At 33.9% G+C, this 16888-nt stretch overlaps 1 protein-coding gene across 1 annotated transcript; it reads left to right on the forward strand.

Moving 5' to 3' along the window:
* The first annotated feature begins 5085 nt into the window (after nt 1-5085).
* LOC143237756 (uncharacterized) lies at nt 5086-16401 on the forward strand. The gene is made up of 8 exons (XM_076477317.1): nt 5086-5200; nt 5888-6086; nt 6534-6713; nt 9902-10180; nt 10515-10634; nt 12454-12602; nt 12995-13175; nt 13773-16401. Exons 1-8 carry the CDS (start codon nt 5183-5185, stop codon nt 14474-14476), a joined length of 1830 nt encoding a protein of 609 aa, XP_076333432.1. The 5' UTR covers nt 5086-5182; the 3' UTR covers nt 14477-16401.
* Nucleotides 16402-16888: the final 487 nt, after the last annotated feature.

Below are 16888 nucleotides of genomic sequence, written 5' to 3' on the forward strand. Positions count from 1 at the left end.
TGCTATAGAAGATGAACTAATGTTTCCGTATTATCGCCTGCTATAGAAGATGAACTAGTGTTTCCATACTAGCGCCTGCTTTCGAAGATGAACTAATGTTTCCGTACTAGCGCCTGCTATAGAAGATGAACTAATGTTTCCGTACTACCGCCTGCTATAGAAGATGAACTAATGTTTCCGTACTACCGCCTGCTATAGAAGATGAACTAATGTTTCCGTACTAGCGCCTGCTATAGAAGATGAACTAATGTTTCCGTACTATCGCCTGCTATAGAAGATGAACTAATGTTTCCGTACTAGCGCCTGCTATAGAAGATGAACTCCTCCTTACGCTAACACTGCTCTCGTCCTATAGTCACTTTTAGGCTTTATTCGTTTGTTTTGAATTTCGTGCAGAGCTATACGAGGACTGTCTGCGCTTGCCGACCTTTATGTAAGACTAGAGGGAAGGCAGCTTCAGCCTTTCAAAAAAAGATTTTAATTTTTTTTAACATTGGAAGATTGTTTTAGTGAAAAGAAGATTTGAAGGTGACAGTTGTGTTTCATAACATAGGTCGTCCATAAATGCGGAGGTAATTTCGAATCGAACAATAAAGTACAGCAAGCTTTCCACTCACCTTGCAAACTTCTCCAACAGTTTATTACACGTAAGTTAGATAATTATACTTGTTAGTTTATGGACGAGTATATTATAACTCAATATACGAAAAGCTTATATTAACATTAATGTAAGTTTAATGTTTATATTTTACGAGTTTTTTATTGCTAGCTGCTTTCTCTTCTTTTTATAGGAACGTCTCACTAGTAAAATCTTTTATTCTTTCAGTTCGCATTTATTCTAAGTTTAAGGCTTATAATGAATACCAGTTATGTATATCTAGTGTAATTAAAATAATAAAAGTTATAACTGGAAGAAGTTGTAAATGTTTAGACCGACTACCCAAAAAAACAAGTGCATGTTTTTGGTGATTAATTCAGTATGTGTTTATGTAAAAACACCATGATCATGAAATGTATAAAGAGCTACAACAATGTGACACCATGTTGGATCTATGTATTCCATTCTTGCTCCTGAAACTCTAGTCATTGTGAAGCTAACGAAGACAATTAAATGTGTATTCCGTCAATATGAAACACTACAACTGACGTAGGTGCAAATTTAATATTTAAAAGGAAATAGTAACATGTGATAATAAAAGAAACAAAAACACTTTCTTCGGTATTTTTACCCAATGAAGTGTGCTGTTTTTTTACATGAGTGTCTCAAACAATATATCTTTTAATGATTTTACATAATAAAATATGCTGTTCTTTTACAGGAGTGTGTCGAACAATATTTCTTTTACTGGTTTCACTTTTTCTTTTCTAAAAAAAATTGCATTCTAAAAATAATAAAATTAGCAGAAAGATTGAAAAATAGTGAACAACATTCAACGAAACACCATCTTTAAACAGTTTTATACTGAAGTGTCAGACGGAATTCCTCTTGCTGCCATCTATTATTTTAAACTTTGGTTTCGGCGTCTTCTGAAAAAAAAATCCCATTACAACTAAATGGTCAACTGATGAACATTTTGCTGAAGTCTCTGTTATCTCGAATGAGCAAAAGTTTTAAGCTTATGTTGGTTTACACAAAAGTAAATCTAATAAAAAACACCTTCGGTGTGGAATAAAAAGGCGTGGCGAGAAAAAGGATTGAGTGTGCGTCTTATAGGAATTATGTAAACACTGGAAGCTACAATACTGGTAGCTAGCTACACTTATAGCGTTAATCAGAAGTTTACAGCAAATTTTCATTGATTAATTAGCCAGGCTGCGTCATTTGTTCGACTTGAGATAAGATTGTGGGTAGAACAGACTGATAGAATGATAAGATTCAACCTGGAGAAGACACTTATTTGGCTTGAGGAACATACGAACAGTGGAGATCCAGGAAGTTTGGATGGAATTAATAGCATTTTGATTCATATAATTAAGGTGTATAAACTGAAAAAAGGAGATACTGCACAGGATCCCGCTGGAGACATTGACTATGAAACAGTTTCTATCGTGGGGTGCTGAAAAACCATTGAATAAAACTGAAAATACTGTATGTGATTATAATGATATTAAACAAGGAGGTGTTGCCACATCCCCAGCACCCCAAATAGTAGTGGATTTAGTTGGAAATGTGAATGAGTCAATCTGTTTATACCAGGAACCATTAGGCTGAATGGAAAGCCTGCACAATCATAGGAGTATTCAGAAATGAGTTGTCCAGGTATGAATGACAGGTAGGATGAGCTCAAGTATCAATGAGCGACGATGTATTCTGGATTATCCGGATCTAGTTGATTCTTGATTAGAAGCGAGAAATTTCTATTAAAGAAAAGAGAAAAAAGAATGGACTTTAGATAAGGAAGGTAAAAGTGCACATCGACCAAACAAAGAAGGATATGGTACGTTAGTAGTTCTAACTTATTCCATGACTTAACTCAATCGAAATATAGACAGAGATAAAAAAACAACTATGTTAATTACGGTTCTTCAATGTAAAAGTGAAGGTGCGGGATGCATTGAAGATCATGATGAAATACCAAAGCAGAAAAGAATCCTGGGAACGATGGTAAATCCAGAACAATGTCAAAGAGTGGTAAAAAATGTCCAATGCTCATCTAGACAGAAATGGGCAATGAAGGACGTAATGAGCAATAGGAATATCAAGTAAGTAAGAGCTGATTCTGGTGGTAAGAGCTGAGTCTGGTGATAAAAGCTGATTCTAGTGATAAGAGCTGATTCTGGTGGTAAGAGCTGAGTCTGGTGGTATGAGCTAAGTCTGATGGTAAGAGCTGATTCTGGTGGTAAGAGCTGATTCTAGTGGTAAGAGCTGATTCCAGATGATAAACAATACAAGTAATATGAGAACAACAAGAACAAAACATATTTTCATCAATTTGGATATTCATTATTGAGGATAGTTTATCGTTACTCTCACATGACCCTTGCTGAAGTTATTTATCTGTACAATACAAGTTATATCCCTCTTTGGAAAATACAGTGTGAGACGAATGTAAGTAACTATCAGAAACGAACAATGACTTTTACGGCCAATTTCAGGTTCATGAAGCAGCCATTAGGATCAGAATATATACGTTTGTCTTTTTTTATTTTAAATTTTTCACCTACTTTTTTTGGTATAACCTTGACGTCTCAATAGTTCCCTGCTGGAACAGCGGTAAGTCTATGGATTCCCTTAGGTAGACACAACAGAAAGCCCGATGTGGCTTTACTATGAGAAAAAAGACACACAAATATCTCAGTACGTTTTACCTGTATGTATGGCGGTGGTTTGTTTGTTACAATATCTACAGATATAACCCAAACATTTATCAATGTTTGGAGAGTGAAGTTTGCAATGAACTCACGAAAGAGTTTGTTTGTTTTTGAATTTCGCGCAAAACTACACGAGAGCTATCTGCGCTAGCCGTCCATAATTTAGCAGTGTAAGGCTAAAGGGAAGACAGCTAGTCATCACCACCCACCGCCAACTCTTGGGCTACTTTTTTACCAACGAATAGTGGGATTGACCGTCACATTATAACGCCCCTTTGCTGAAAGGACGAGCATGTTTGGTGCGACGGGGATTCGAATCCACAACCCCCAGATGAAGACTCGAGCACCCTCACCACCTGGCTATGCCGAGCCTCTCACGAAAAAGGAACGTCTAAAAGAACGTAAAAATGATGTTATGATAATAATATGCAAATTAATTCAAAATGAGAAAAAGTCTAAAGCATGAACGCTTATGAGTAAAAACATTTTGTAAAAGCAGAGGGAAATGGGAAGAACAACGCTCTGGAATCGTATAGACAACAGCAATCCTCGTGTTAATCGTAGAGAGGAAAGTTCTCAAGGATATCAAGAGATATTCCACGTACAGGATCGTTTGTCGTAAGCACTGAATCCATTCTTAGGAACAATTTTTTTCCCTTAATTTTCTGCATTTTGAGTGAAATAAGTGTGATAAAAAATGCTTTCTTAAGGAAAAAGTGAAACCAAATATTTCAAGTGTCCGTTCTAAACACCATTATTGGAAAAATATAGTAAAGGAATGGTTTAATTTTTGAATTTCACGTGACAGGCTGGTCAATACGCGTGACAGGTTGATCAATACACGTGGCGGGTTGGTCAATATTTCTTATTAAAAGCATGTTAAAATACTTGCAAGATATTGCTTGATAAAGCGAATGACTTACGTTATCAGTGCTATACATGTAAGGATAACTTTTATGATTCAATTCTTTGAGTTTCATCGTCTAATGGTATATATCCAGCAACAAATATAACAGATTATTCTAGAATGAGTTTACACACTCGTGACTGGCTGTCTGAAATTCATGAGACTGCTACAATGCCGCACTTATATTGTTTTATACACAAACTGTGTATTAATAAATATATTAATTTTATGAATGACTTTAATTACACTGAGCATTTTGATACAAAATATATGGGCACTCGACACGTAATCCGAGGGTCGCGGGTTCGAATACCCGCCAACCAAACATACTCGCCCTTTCAGCCGTGGGAGCGTTATAATATGATGGTCAATCCTATTATTCGTTGGAGAATGAGTAGTTCAACAGTTGGCGATGATGACTAGCTGCCTTCCCTCTAGTCTTACACTGCTAAATTAGGGACAGCTAGCGCAGATAGCCCTCGTGTAGCTTTGTGCAAAATTCAAAACAAATAAAACCAAACAAAATATACAAAAACTCCAACTCTGTATAAAATCACTGAAGTTGAATATTAATTACTTGTTTCCATAATATTAAAATTATAAAAAAATACTCTTGTTATGTATAATTGTAAATTTCCTTCTGGTTAAAAAAGAAAGAAATATATGTTAGAAACAGGAACAACTAGTGAACTTTTATTTGTTTTTAGATGTGATATTTCTGAAATGCTACGTCACCGACAAAAGCACCAATCACGTTACACATCCAAGTGACCCAAGTTCCTACTACTGTGAGGTATAAACTTGCATGAGCTTTGGGTAACATTATGGTAGCACCAGCCAATCAGCGAGAGACCCTCTTAGATATAAAATAAACCAGTTACCACAATATCGGATTATTAGTATCGATTTAGAAAAAGAGAAAAAGGGAACAAATAACACGTATAATAAGACCTTCTGATTGAAATGCCTGTTTGGAAGAAGGTGGGTAACAGTCGTATATATATGTATAACCTCATCAATTAAATCTGAAATTTATCAGTAAAGACGAGGCTTAGTGATAAATCAAAACACGACCGTAATAACATGAAGCATTTATTAAACTCTTTGGATTCATCCAAATTACGTTATCAGTAATCTAGAGGTTGTTTGTTTGTTTTTTTAAATTTCGCGCAATGCTACAGAAGGGCTATCTGCGTTAACCGTCCTTTATTTAGTAGTGTAACATTAAACGGAAGGCAGCTAGTCATCACCACCCGCTGCCAACTCTTGGGCTACTCTTTTATCAACGAATAGTGGGACTGATCGTAACATTATAAGGCGCTTACTGACTAATAGAGCTAGCATGTTTGGTGCGACGAGCATTCGAACCCGCAACCGTCGGATTACGAGTCAGTCGCCTTAATCACACGGCCTTGCCGGGCCTTTAGTTTAATAAACAATGTATGGGTGTATTTCTGTTTTGTATATGTGTTTTTTTTTACTAGAAAAAGATAATTTAATGTAAACTGTACTATCTTGATCTCCTTCTAGTGGCACAGCGCTATATCTGCGGACTTACAACACTAGAAGCCAGGTTTCGATACCCCTGGTGGGCAGAACACAGATAACCCACGGTGTAGCTTTGTGCTTAATTACAGACAAATTGATCTAAACCCTTTTTATTTTCAGAAGATTTTTCACGAGACATTTGCACTGATTTTAATGACCGCTACGTGTCTATCAGAATCAAACAACAAAAATGGAAATTATCTAAAAACCATTGAGAAACGTTTTGCAGAATATCATGTTCGTACAGATGACGTGGCAGAAAGCTACCACAGTATTCAAGACAGAAGGAATGGAAAATCGTTAGAGTTTCTATCACGCTGTGAGTAAAAATCTACTTTTGTAGTAGTACTTTTACCAATGTCATTTACTGTGTGGTCTGTTATTAACAATTAACGATATCTGGTTTACTAACTTCAATGTAATTACCAGAGAATAAATGAACTCATTAAAACATTAACATAACTAATTAAAAAATCTTGACTGTATTGTTTCTTCCGAATGTATGTTATTCTACAAGGAAGGACTCGGTGACAAAACAGCTACAATAAACTTCGCTATAAAGTTATAGATTTTGGAAAAAAATTCAGAGTGTACTTATTAGCAACATACTTTTTAAAGAACCGCAAATTAGTCACAAAACGTTCGTCTATTTACAGTTATTTAAATAAAAATATTATTACTTTTTATTATATAGTTCTGCATGCATTATAACACACCATTAATAATTTTATCCACTGATGTAATGCTATTTTAAATTTTTATTTAGTATTCGGTTTCAACAAAGAAACTAATAAATTGAGACTAAAATATTTCAACTGTGAGTCTGACCAAGGTGCACGTGGGATCTGCACCACTTCGAGCAAGTGTCTTGAACAAGGTGGTCAAGTGAGTGGAAGCTGCAGAGAGGGGCGAATCAAAAACTATAGAAATAACAAATGTTGTATATGTGAGTACAATAATACCAGAAAGGTGAATCTGTTAGTGTAATACAGGGATGCATTTTCATAGACCTGATGTTTTAATTTAAAGGCAAACAAACATAAAACATGCAATACTGATTATTCCTAACATAAAAATACTCAGTTAGTTGTTGACTTTATTCACTAGTGAAGGTAACCTTTAGTGTAGTTATTTCATGGCGTTTTACGTCTTGCTCTCACGTGCTTTGCTTGAGAATAGGCATAAATATTCTACGCGTGATACCATTTGACACTTTGAACTTTAAACTTTCACGTTTATAGTCGTTGTTAGAGGAAAAAAAAACACAACTAAAAGCTAAAAAACTCCCTGGGGTATGTATGGAAAAAACTGTTGAGCAAAGTACAGACCTTACTTCAATGTGAACTGAGAGTAACTCAGCAATAAAAAGCTATTGAATAAAGTATAAATCTTACTTCAGTGTAAACTTAAAGTAACTCAACAATACTCTTCAGTTATTAATAGAATAGCAACTTTTGCGACAATAAAAAATGTGAACCTGTCTGAAAGAACAGATCTGAAACAAGTATTTACGATTCTAATAAAATATACTTCAAGAATATTCTTTATCATTAAGAATTTCGGAGTTTTTAACATTTCACTGTAGTGCACATACAGTGAGTATAATTCACAACCCTTCAAAATCAAGATTTGTGTTATTTTATCGTTTGAGTATCTTTTATACGTAAGGTATATTTGCTGGTTTATGACATCACTCTAATATTTAATACGTCATTGCTATAGTCTTATGATAAAGGTGGTAAGTTTATGGACTTATAAAGCTAAAATCCAGGGTTCGGTTATTCATTCTACATATCTTATTTTGTAGCTGTGCGTTAAAACGAACAGACAAACATCATTACCCTATATTCAATGTAATTTATACTATTTTCACGATACACTTATGGATAATTAAAGGTGGGCAGGTTTTAAAAACAACCACCAGATGGCTATTCACTTAAGCACAACAATTTTTCATAAGTATACGAAGCTCTGCAGAAAAGTACGAACTAAAATAATAGACTGTTACACACAACGAAAAACAAGATACATCATCAACAGAGTAAGGAGTGTTTATTACTATATATGTAATAAAGTGGGAATTTTCATATGTGTAATAACCTATGAAAAACATGAGCAAAAAGAATATAGAAACTATTTATGAGTAAACTAGCATATCAAAAGTAATATAAGTCAAATAAGAATGTTTTTTGAAAATTATTATCTTCTTATTTTAGTATCGTAGTCCGCAGCTTGATACTGCTATAATTGATACTAATACTGATAATTCTATGATTATGATACGTAACGCCCTACGTCAGTGACGCATGATTCGTAGATTGATGGCTTATATATTATATCATAATAATACTGAAAATGCATTTCATCTTGCTCTCATGTAGGCCACATAGACCACTGATATATAATCAAATACAACTCAATCGATGCTTCTTGGGGGAAATTTCATTGAGAAATGTTACTCAAGAAATAACCACATTTTGGGTACCTACAGTTTTATACACATATTACCTTTCAAAAGTTTCTAAACATTCAGTGTAAGTAATTGGTTTATTTGTTTGATTATTACGCGAGACAAGATTAGCACCGATCACACTGCAGACTCTTATCCAACAAACTATGGAGTCCTACCTATGAAAGTATGTTAGTAGAAGGGCAGTCCAGATTTTGAATCACTGACTAAAGGGAGGCAACCTGCCTGCAGCAAATATTCTCGCTTTGTATTTTGTTATTGTTTATTATTTTTTAATTTTGTAACATCAAGTACACACTGTGATTGTGATAAGTAATTGTTAGATAACTAAAAATTATACATTTTTCTCCCTAAATTAAATTGTAAACTAACAAGCCACAAATGTTTTTTTTTGTTTTGAATTTCGCGCAAAGTTACACGAGGGCTATCTGCGCTAGCCGTCTTTAATATAGCAATGTAAGACTAGAGGGAAAGTAGCTAGTCATCACCACCCTCCGACAAATATTGGATTACTCTTTTATCAACGAATAGTGTAATTGACCATAAAACTATAATACCCCCTGCCGAAAGAGTAAGAATACTGGATGTGAGGGGGATTCGAACCTTCGATCCTCCGATTATAAGTCGAGAGCTCTAACCAGCTGCCCATGCCAGACTCAACCATCAATGACAAGATGCTGGAATAGAAAATTTGCTTTGTAAAATACAGAACATTTACATTACATTGAAGTATATCCACAGTAATCTGAACTTCAAATGATTATAGGTAGTAAATTATTTTCTCTTGAAGCTTCTTGGCTTCACTATTTGAAGTAATTAGATAGAATAGTACGAGTTTTTATATTTGAGGAAAACAAAATGGCCCTTGTGTAGACAAAAATATTTTATTGGTATTTGCTTTAGAAAAATACATCATGTAAAACTAGGAGTCTAAGTAAACAGCAACCGCCGCCAACTTTTGCGGCACTCTTGTCTAAACGAATAATAGGATCTAACAGCTGTGGTTAGGGCGATCAACTCGCAGTCTAAGGGTCGAGAGTTCGAATTCTTATCGCCAAGCATGCTGATCCAATACGGTTTCCGAGTGGGCCATCTACCTAGGTGTAAAAGGTCTAGACTAATAAAAACACCAACCGACCCGAAAACTAGTTGGAATTAAGGTCGTAAAGGACTTAAAAAATTTATAGCGCACCCATGGTCTCAAAGTACTTAACTCGTTTCAACAACCATAAGACACGAACCTTGAGCTTTATGATTCAAAGTCCGGGCACGCTTACCACTAGGTAGCGCTTGCAGTTTTTGCTGAAAAGAAAGACAGTAATATAAAAAAGTGCAAACCGTACATGACTGTAAAAAAAATCAGTATATACGAGCTATTATGACTGTTCATTTTAGTTTATGAATAATTTTATTTAGGTTTAGAATATATATATAATTTAAATCATATTTATTATATACAATATTTGTTGGAATATTCTTTCTTATATATAAATATATATCATTGTTACTTGTAAGGGATAAATATATTAAGCCTAGTATTACATTTGGTCAGTTAAGGAGAAAACTGGTTATTAACACAAGTAACGGATTGCAAACAATGTAAGCACGAAAAGGAACCATACTTATGTTAATTTCTTTTTTTATTAATTCTTTATTGTCTTCAGTTAGCTCTACGTGTGGAGATGTGATAACATTCAATGGAACAATATTCAAGAGCCCGAATTTCCCACAAAGATTCCAGGGATCGAGTTCTTGCCAGACCGTTGTACCTGTTGACCAAAACGTTTGTCAGCTGCGGCTAGATTTCTTCCACTTTACTTTGCTTCCACCAAGAAATAGACGACCAAACAGTGTCAAGTGTTTGGATGATGTGTTTACTGTTACTGTTGACAGAGGAGGAAATAAGATTCCTCCACTGTGTGGAGAAAACTCCGGACAACACAGTAAGGACTTTTTTTTTTTTTTACTTACATGTGGTCGACTGTTATTATATGCAAAGTAAGTTTAGGAATAAAAAATACAGTACAAAGAAGCCGTTAAGTGCTGTTGAGATTCTGAAATTAAAGCTTCTACCCTTGCGTTTAGATTAGCAGTACTAATATTTACCAGTATTAAACCTTACAAATGAAGTAAATATTGCCTTGTAGTTTTCTACTTGAATTATACGAATAATTATAATGAGAGTAAATTTTACTTAATAATTTACAATCAGAACGTTAGTTATTATGTTATTAAGAATTATTTCTAATTATATTCTTATCATTATTTGTTTAACAGTTTACGTGGACGTAACACTGAGTCAGCAGGTAGCTCTTAATATTCAGATATCTCCAGATTCCTTCTCCCGAAAGTGGGCGATCCAGGTTTTACAAATACCTTGTGGATCTCCTATAAGTGGTGAGTTACAAAAAAGTAAAGTAAGAATCAAATATTTAAATAATTAAAATTGTTTCTCGGTCTTTCTGAAAAATACATATTTCTATAAGACGTATAGGACTTTAATCATAAAATTACCGATAGAGTTCGACACATTGATTCTTAAAGTGATAAAGAGCTGTTTATATACCAACCTTATTGTGGGTCCATTCTGATTTTGGGTGCAGTATTATTAATAATATATATATACCTTCAATATCACAACTAACATTTTTAATTGTTGATGAGGTCATGTATTTTTTTCACATACATAACAAACAACTGCAACAATTTTCTGTCAGTTCATTACTCGTAATATGGAACTTCACAGTTAAACAAGAGCATAAATAAGTTGATAATTTAAGGATTAATATGGCTAGAATGTTAGTCAACTAGTTTCAAAATGTAAAAATTAATGAAAGGTATAAAGAGGTTGATAATTTAATGATTAATATGGCTATAATGTTAGTCAATTAATTTCAAAATGTAAAAATTAATGGAAGGTATATAGAGGAAGTTGGTAATGGATTAGTATAGCTAAAAATTTAGCCCCCTCTTTTGAGGTATCGGTTCCTTGGTGGGTGACAAGGTGTGAATATATTACCACATAAAGTAAGTGACAAGACGTGAATATGTTATCATATAAAGTAAATCTTTTACTTGCTTGGGTTAAAAGGTAAATAATAGTCATGGTGCTTTAAAAATAATGTTTTTTTTTATAACTAGTCTCTATACGAGACTGATTGAGTTGTCATGGTAACGAAAATGGTTGTGTAAAGAAATCTACATTTTATTAAATATTTTCCGAATAATATAAAGTAGCTGTAAGGTATGCATCAGTCAGATATAGAATTATTATTTTAGTATATTCTTTCCTCAGTACATTTCCACATATCAACCAGAGACAGAATTATGTTCTAAGTATTCCTTTCCTAATAATTCTCTACACATTAATCAGATATAGAATACACATTCTAATATGTTATTCTACCCAACATATCTCTACATATCAACCAGTTATAGGATTCTCATCTTAATCTCTTCCTTTCAACAGTTCTCTTCGCCACACAAGGTTAGAGAATTAACCTTTTAGCCTTTTTCTTTTCTACAATATCTATACAAACTCTATCTCTTCTGATCTCACAATTTTAGGGCATAGCTTCAGGTTCCTTACAAGGCTAGAGATTTCTATACTTATATTTCTTATACCTTTGTGCATCCACAGTTCACACACACATACACACACTCCAATGGTTTGCAAGTTATGTATTTTTTCAGCACTAGAGGGCAATCACAACCTGCGGGTACGGTTCGAATACCATCATCGAACATGCTCTCTTTTGCAGTTGCGGACAACGGATGGTTTTGTCTAACTACTTTCTCGCTAGTCTATCACTTCTAAATTCTTGACACGAAATTCAACAAACAAACGACCAGTTGTTTAATTCAGTTAACTAGAACTTGTCAGTACTAGTCGTGTTGCTCTAAAGTCATTTACCCTAAATTCAATATGATCCAATGGTTATATTAACACTTTACATTAATAGGTTGGAATAAAAGTTTTTAACTTTTCTCCTTGCATCAGTTGGTTCACGGAGGAACAGTTATTCCACTGCCTTTTAATATTAGTCTATCTATGTATCTGTATATGATAGTGAGTGAAGATTTGATGTCTTTGGAAGGTATGGACTTGATTTGATGCAATGCCAATTCTGTAGCATTTTCAATTGAATTTGAGCACATTTTAGGAAACTGTCTCCTACTTATATATTTAATAATATATGTTTTTCATCACTTGCAGCACCTGACGGATGTTTACAGTACTATACCGGCGTTACTAATGTGATAAAAAGTTTTAACTACAACCCACAACCCACGGGCGTTCACTTCCTGAATGATTTATCCTACGCAATGTGCATACGACGTGAGAATGGGTTTTGCTCCGTTTCTGTAAGTACACTTTTGTACTCACAATAGCTAGTAAAGTGTGTAACATGTTTGTTCCCTAGGAGGAGTTTTTAGATTATACGATAACATAATTAAAATACTAGACGAATCTGACCTTTGAGGAAAATGAAGACGCTAATGGAAATTGAAAGAATACAAAATAACTAAGAAATGTAGGTGATTCTTTGAATTTGAAACGATTTCCTTTAGAACAGCAGTCTCTATAGTGACTGTACAATGACATTCAAACTGTGTGTTTGATAATACTCTTGATAGGACTGAAAATTAGTGACTGTACAATGACATTCAAACTGTGTGTTTGATAATACTCTTGATAGGACTGAAAATATCGTTATAGTTTTTGTTTTTCGCCTTTTAATTTATTGACGTTTCAGTACAGAGAAGAAGGACGTAGGGGATTTGACATTGGTCCAGGAAACGACCCTATTACAGGAACACGTTGTTGTAGATTAGCATATTTGCTAATCCCCACTGGATCAACAGGAAGAGCAAGAATGGGGAACGTGGGGGATCGATTCTGTGGTGGAGGATTGTCTCCCACTGGGGTGGTGACGTGTAAGTGATATAGAACATTTCATACCCTGTTTACTGATTAAACACGAGGTTAACAGGTCAAGCCAAACTGTATATAGTTTAACAAGTTTAGAACCCAAATGTTTTTTTTTTAATTATCCATTTTAATAACACGAATATTTTTTCGTAATGAATAATCGACCAACTACATTCTGGGAATTAAATATGTAGATTTTTCTGAGTCAACAAAGTTTCTACCGGCAAAAGTTGTTAGAAAATTGGCAAAGATGGCCTTTTAAAGCAAATGCTTTCTGTTTATTTTACAACCTAACAAAATTTGTATGTTTTCAAATTTCTAGATTGTAAAACAAACAACAAAAAAGTGCGATCAGACCAGAATTAGTGGAATGCACATTCAAAGTTGAGGTTACAAAATAAAGCAATATATGATACTAGAAATTACGATTTGTTTTGAATTTTTTTGGAATGAATGCAATATACAATAACTTTCAAACGGTAGTGTTTTCCATTTATTATCCAGTCGGTACACAATGAACGCTACATGTCAAACATAAATTGTTTACACCTAGACCTGTTTTGGTTGTGTTGATTTGAAAATACGATTTTAATGTTTTACAGCAACAATTTATCCTTTTACGATTTCCTTCGTAAGCACTGATTTACTGGAAGAAAGCGGTGTGGGTCCAGAAAATGACCGTGTTTATAGTCGTTTTGTATCTGGCCGCCAGATGACAGGGTTCTCTGGAAAGATTAGACACGAAGAAGAAAACGCGGCTTCTAAAAACGAATCCAAAGAAGCAACAACTGAGAAAGTATTGGCTAGAAACCTCGAATCTCGCCAAAGAAACTTCCGGTTTGAGAGGGACATAGAAGGAACAATATCTGACAGTATTCTCTTGGAAGAACAAACATTAATTGAACTGGTTAATTCTCCAGCCATGGACAACTTATTGAACTATCAAATAGATAAATACTTCATTGATTTCCAATACAACCAGCTTCACTTCGAAAACAAGGATGAAAATGGCGAAATGCTCCTATCTCTGGATGATGTATTAAATGGTCGGTCTAATAATACCAATAATGAAACTACATTAGAAGGAAGAAAAGATGATGTATCACTTTGGGTAGATTGTAACGAAAATGAATGTGAAATTAACTGTGATAAGAATTGCAAAATGTACTGCAACAGAAACTTCAAAGATTCAGATAAAAGAAGAAACTGTAAGGAAGAATGTTTTTCAAACTCCAGAGTTAAGTGTGAAAATCGGTATAAAAAAGCCACAAAAGCGACGGCAACGTTAACAATTCAAAACCTGTGACCAAACGACGTTGTATAACTAGATGTAACCACATTTGTGTGGACCGCTGTCACTACTTCTGTGGGAAGCTTCCAGGTGGATTTGAAAGACGTCTTTGTGAAAGAAGGTGTAAGAATGGGTGTCGTAGAAAGTGTTTCCGAGTCTGCGATCTGGACAGAGATCTGGGATGTGATTGCGATTGTGGAGAGACAGATTCCGGTCCTTGCAGGCACATTTGTCAGTTAAATACATTACGACGTCACTGGAAAGCTGCAGGATTTAGTATTCGATACAGTCAAAATCCCTGCGTTTATTAGTTCGAAGTTGCACATGTTTTTTTTCTAAAGCGTTAATTTTTACTCAATATAAACCACAGTTCACTTTAGTTCTTATATTAGGCTTTCTTCTATCAGGACAACATATCACCCACTTTTCTAATTGCAACATTGTCAAATTACTTGTTTTTCTTGCGATATTTACTTCAAAATATTGGAAACTGGATGAATAAACTTTCTTATTCTAAAATTCTGATGATAAATCATGTAAGGTAAACCTTACAAAGTACAAAACACCGATATTTATGTTCCACTACAAATACGACGCGTATTTAGCGCAATTTCATTCACGCTTCCTTTAATAAATAAGGTTGCTTGCACGCCCTCTCGTTTTTTAAATAAGTGAGACAGCGAATTAAGTGATGAGTTGTAATACATTAAAACACATTAAAATGGTATTTTTGTTTTTGTAAATATATATTAGTTTCATTTATAACAAAATACTAAAAAGCTTAATCTGGCATTATTAGACTAGTGAATTTACCATAATTGGCCAGGTGCTCGCTCTTTCAGTTGTCGGGGGGGGGTTAGGGTATAATGCAACTGTCAGTCCCACTATTCGTTGGTAAAAGAGTAGCCCAAGAGTTGGCAGTTGGTGATGATGACTAGTTGTCTTCCCTCTAGTTTTGCTCTGTTAAATTAGGACTGGCTAGCGCAGGTAGCCCTCGTGTAGCTTTGCGCAAAATTGAAAACAAACCAACTACTCTAATTGTTCGCTCCTAGAAGAAATATTTAGGTATAATTCCACTTAGTTTGATAGCACATTCGTTAACCTAAACTATAAAGCTTAATAAGCGGGAATCATTTCCTTATTACGTCAGTAGCCAAAGTAAAGAAGACAGTTAAGCCTCTTTGGCTCTTTGTATCTCATAACGACTGGTATGGGTATTAATACTTTTATTAAAATAAAATACAGAACATCAAACTCTTTGTTAACCTGAAGATGACCTAAGAAGGTAAAAACACTGTTCTCTACTTTATTTTAATGAAAGCTATAATACCCATACCAGCCGTAATGAAATACTTTTTTACTTCAAGTGGGTTTCTCGTCATCACGAATTACTTTTGAATCCTTTATATACCCAATTTATGAGGGTCTGTTTAATATTCGGAGTTGTTTTATCATCGCAGTGTTAAAACTACTCCTAAAATCACTTAGTGCATGATAGAGTGGAAGAGTGCAATGAAAGCTAGCTCTAAATTATGTGTTATACTTGAAAAAGATTATATGTTTCTGAGTTATATGTACATATAAAAACAATATTGTTATATACTTATTTTCAATATCTTTGTATGAATTTCTCCTCTTATTACATATTAAGCATTCGAATATTTAATTTATTATTTCGAATATTTATTTCAAAAGTCATACTGCATCAATTTTAACATGGAAAATATTTATATAATTTATATAAAATATTTATATAATTCGGCAGTCATGTAGAGATCATCCTCTAGTGAGGGAGTATTGTGTTTATAATTAACCTCTAGTGAGCGAGTATTGTGTTTATAATTAATATTTCACTTCAAACTTACTCATCTCGAATATTTATAGAATATTGTATTGGTTATTGGTAAAGTACATTGTTTAACCTAACATACGATGCGAAATTGAAAAACACTGTTTTTATTTCTCATTTCATTTAGCTTTGTCATATTTTATTTTGGAGGTTGGGACGAATTGTAATATAATAAGACGAAATAAATTATATTTGTTAAAAATTCGCTTTCTTTCGTTTTAAGTTAAATAGCGGTAAAACAAAGCCGCGTAATGTTTTCTCCATCTTATTATATTGGTGTCTATATTCGTAGGTAATACAACCACCAAAATTATACAAAATAAATTAAATACAATTTTCAACATAATAAATAACATTCGTAATTTTACTTTAAACAGTTAAGGCTTCTTAAGTTGATGTTAGTCAAAAACCTTTTCTGAAACCACCACCACAGGCATCACTTAGCTATCTATATCTAGTTATCATATTCATTAACGATTTAAATAAATTAAATAAATCTGTGATCGTTATTTTGATCAATTGAAGCAAATGAAATATGAATCGTTTTCCTGAACGATCATCTATTGTTAATTAGTTTC

This window comes from Tachypleus tridentatus, chromosome 13, assembly GCF_004210375.1.
Source record: "Tachypleus tridentatus isolate NWPU-2018 chromosome 13, ASM421037v1, whole genome shotgun sequence".
Lineage (NCBI taxonomy): Eukaryota > Metazoa > Arthropoda > Merostomata > Xiphosura > Limulidae > Tachypleus > Tachypleus tridentatus.